General features: G+C 64.5%; 1 protein-coding gene across 1 annotated transcript in view; it reads right to left on the bottom strand.

The window, feature by feature from the left end:
* Positions 1-1,499, bottom strand: part of RBFOX3 (RNA binding protein, fox-1 homolog (C. elegans) 3) — a 330,137-nt gene that overhangs the window by 12,275 nt on the left and 316,363 nt on the right. The window contains 1 exon segment of the mRNA XM_010856521.1: positions 1,349-1,441. Coding sequence (XP_010854823.1) covers positions 1,349-1,441 — 93 coding nt within the window.

Raw genomic sequence — 1,499 nt, forward strand, 5'->3', positions numbered from 1 at the left:
CCCCCCCCCCCTCCCCGGGGGGCGGGAGCCACCACTGCTCCACATGCTGCCCAGGTCCCCAGCCTCGGCTCAGACATCGTGTCCAGCGCCCCCGCCCGGCCCTTGCCCTTCACACGGCTGTCCCTACAGCCCAAGCTCAGCCTCTCTCTGGCAACCCACGGCCGTGGGAGCAGCTGACTGGTGGACTCTCCACAAAGTGCTCTCAGCTCAGCTAGCAGACCGGCCCCTAAGACTTCTCTGCTGTGGGCAGCTGCTGAGGCCTTCCTAGTCGTGGGCACCAGGATAGCCACCCCTCTCTGTGGGGGCTGCACCCCTTCCCTCAAGGCCAGCAGAGAGTTTTCCTAAGGTGGGGCATACATGCCTGTTGAGGGGGGCAAGGCCAATGTGGGAGGACCAGGTGGGCACCAAGTGGGTCCTACTGTCCAGACATCTAAGGCCCTGGTCGGGCTGCCCAGAGGGCCAGGCTGGGGTGTAGGAAGGAAGGGGAGAGCCTCTGCGGAGGGAGCAGAGAGCAGGTGGGGAACTTGAGGGCGGCGTCCGGGCAGTACTGCCTCCCCCCAAGTCCCTGTGAGCCCCAGGGGCCTGGGGCCACAGCCTCGAGTGTTGCCGGACACTGAGCTGGAGCCCAGCCTCGGTCAGTGCCTGTAGCATTTGTTCCGCTTCTGGAAGCCTCCCCCACCCCCAAGCCTTCCACCGCCCTTCCTATGGCTCTGCACTGGCCACTGAGCCCTCCTCTGTGGCCGCCCTCACTGCTGAGCCTGTTTGGGAAGCCCAGCTCCCAGCCATCAGAACCACAGCACTGAGCGGGTGCACACGGGCCCGGGGAAGCTGGCTTAGTGTCAGGAGGACCCTGCCTCCTCTCCCCTCTGCTCCTCTGGGCTGGATCCATCCCTCTGCCATGGCTGCACCTTGCTGCCCACTCTCTGGGGGATGAAGGCAAAGGGCAGATGGCAGGATGGGGCAGCGTGGGGAGGGGGCAAATGGGGCAACCGTTGTTCCTTGGTGAGAGTGGCCGGGGGGATGGTTAATGATCCCCTGCCAACTAGGGGCAGACTGGGCTGGCTGAGGTCCTTGGAGCTGCCAAGCCTCAGAGAGATGACTTCTGGGGCTTCTCCAGCCCCATGGGAAGGAGAGGGAGGGCACAGGGTGCGGGGCCCTTTGGTGAGCCTGAGATCGAGACCCAAGAGGGGCGGCAGGTGGTGGGCTCAGTTCCAGCCTCAGCGTGGCCCCGCCCCGGGGACCCTGGCCCGGCTCTCTGCAGGGCAGCGGCGGGGCTGGGTTGGGGGCCCCGGGGTGACCGGAGGCGGTTCTCAAGGGCGTCCCTGCTGCAGCACACTTATCTGAGCACCTCAATTTTCCGGCCCTCTACGATCGTCCCATTCAGCTTCTCCCGGGCTCGGTCAGCATCTGAGCTAGTTTCAAAAGTTACAAACCCAAAACCCTGTGAGCGGAGAAGGACAGACACGGAGAGAGAGACATAGGATGAGAAAAAGGAAAAA

Source organism: Bison bison, unplaced genomic scaffold (genome assembly GCF_000754665.1).
Source record: "Bison bison bison isolate TAMUID 2011002044 unplaced genomic scaffold, Bison_UMD1.0 scf7180017864371, whole genome shotgun sequence".
NCBI classification, from domain to species: domain Eukaryota; kingdom Metazoa; phylum Chordata; class Mammalia; order Artiodactyla; family Bovidae; genus Bison; species Bison bison.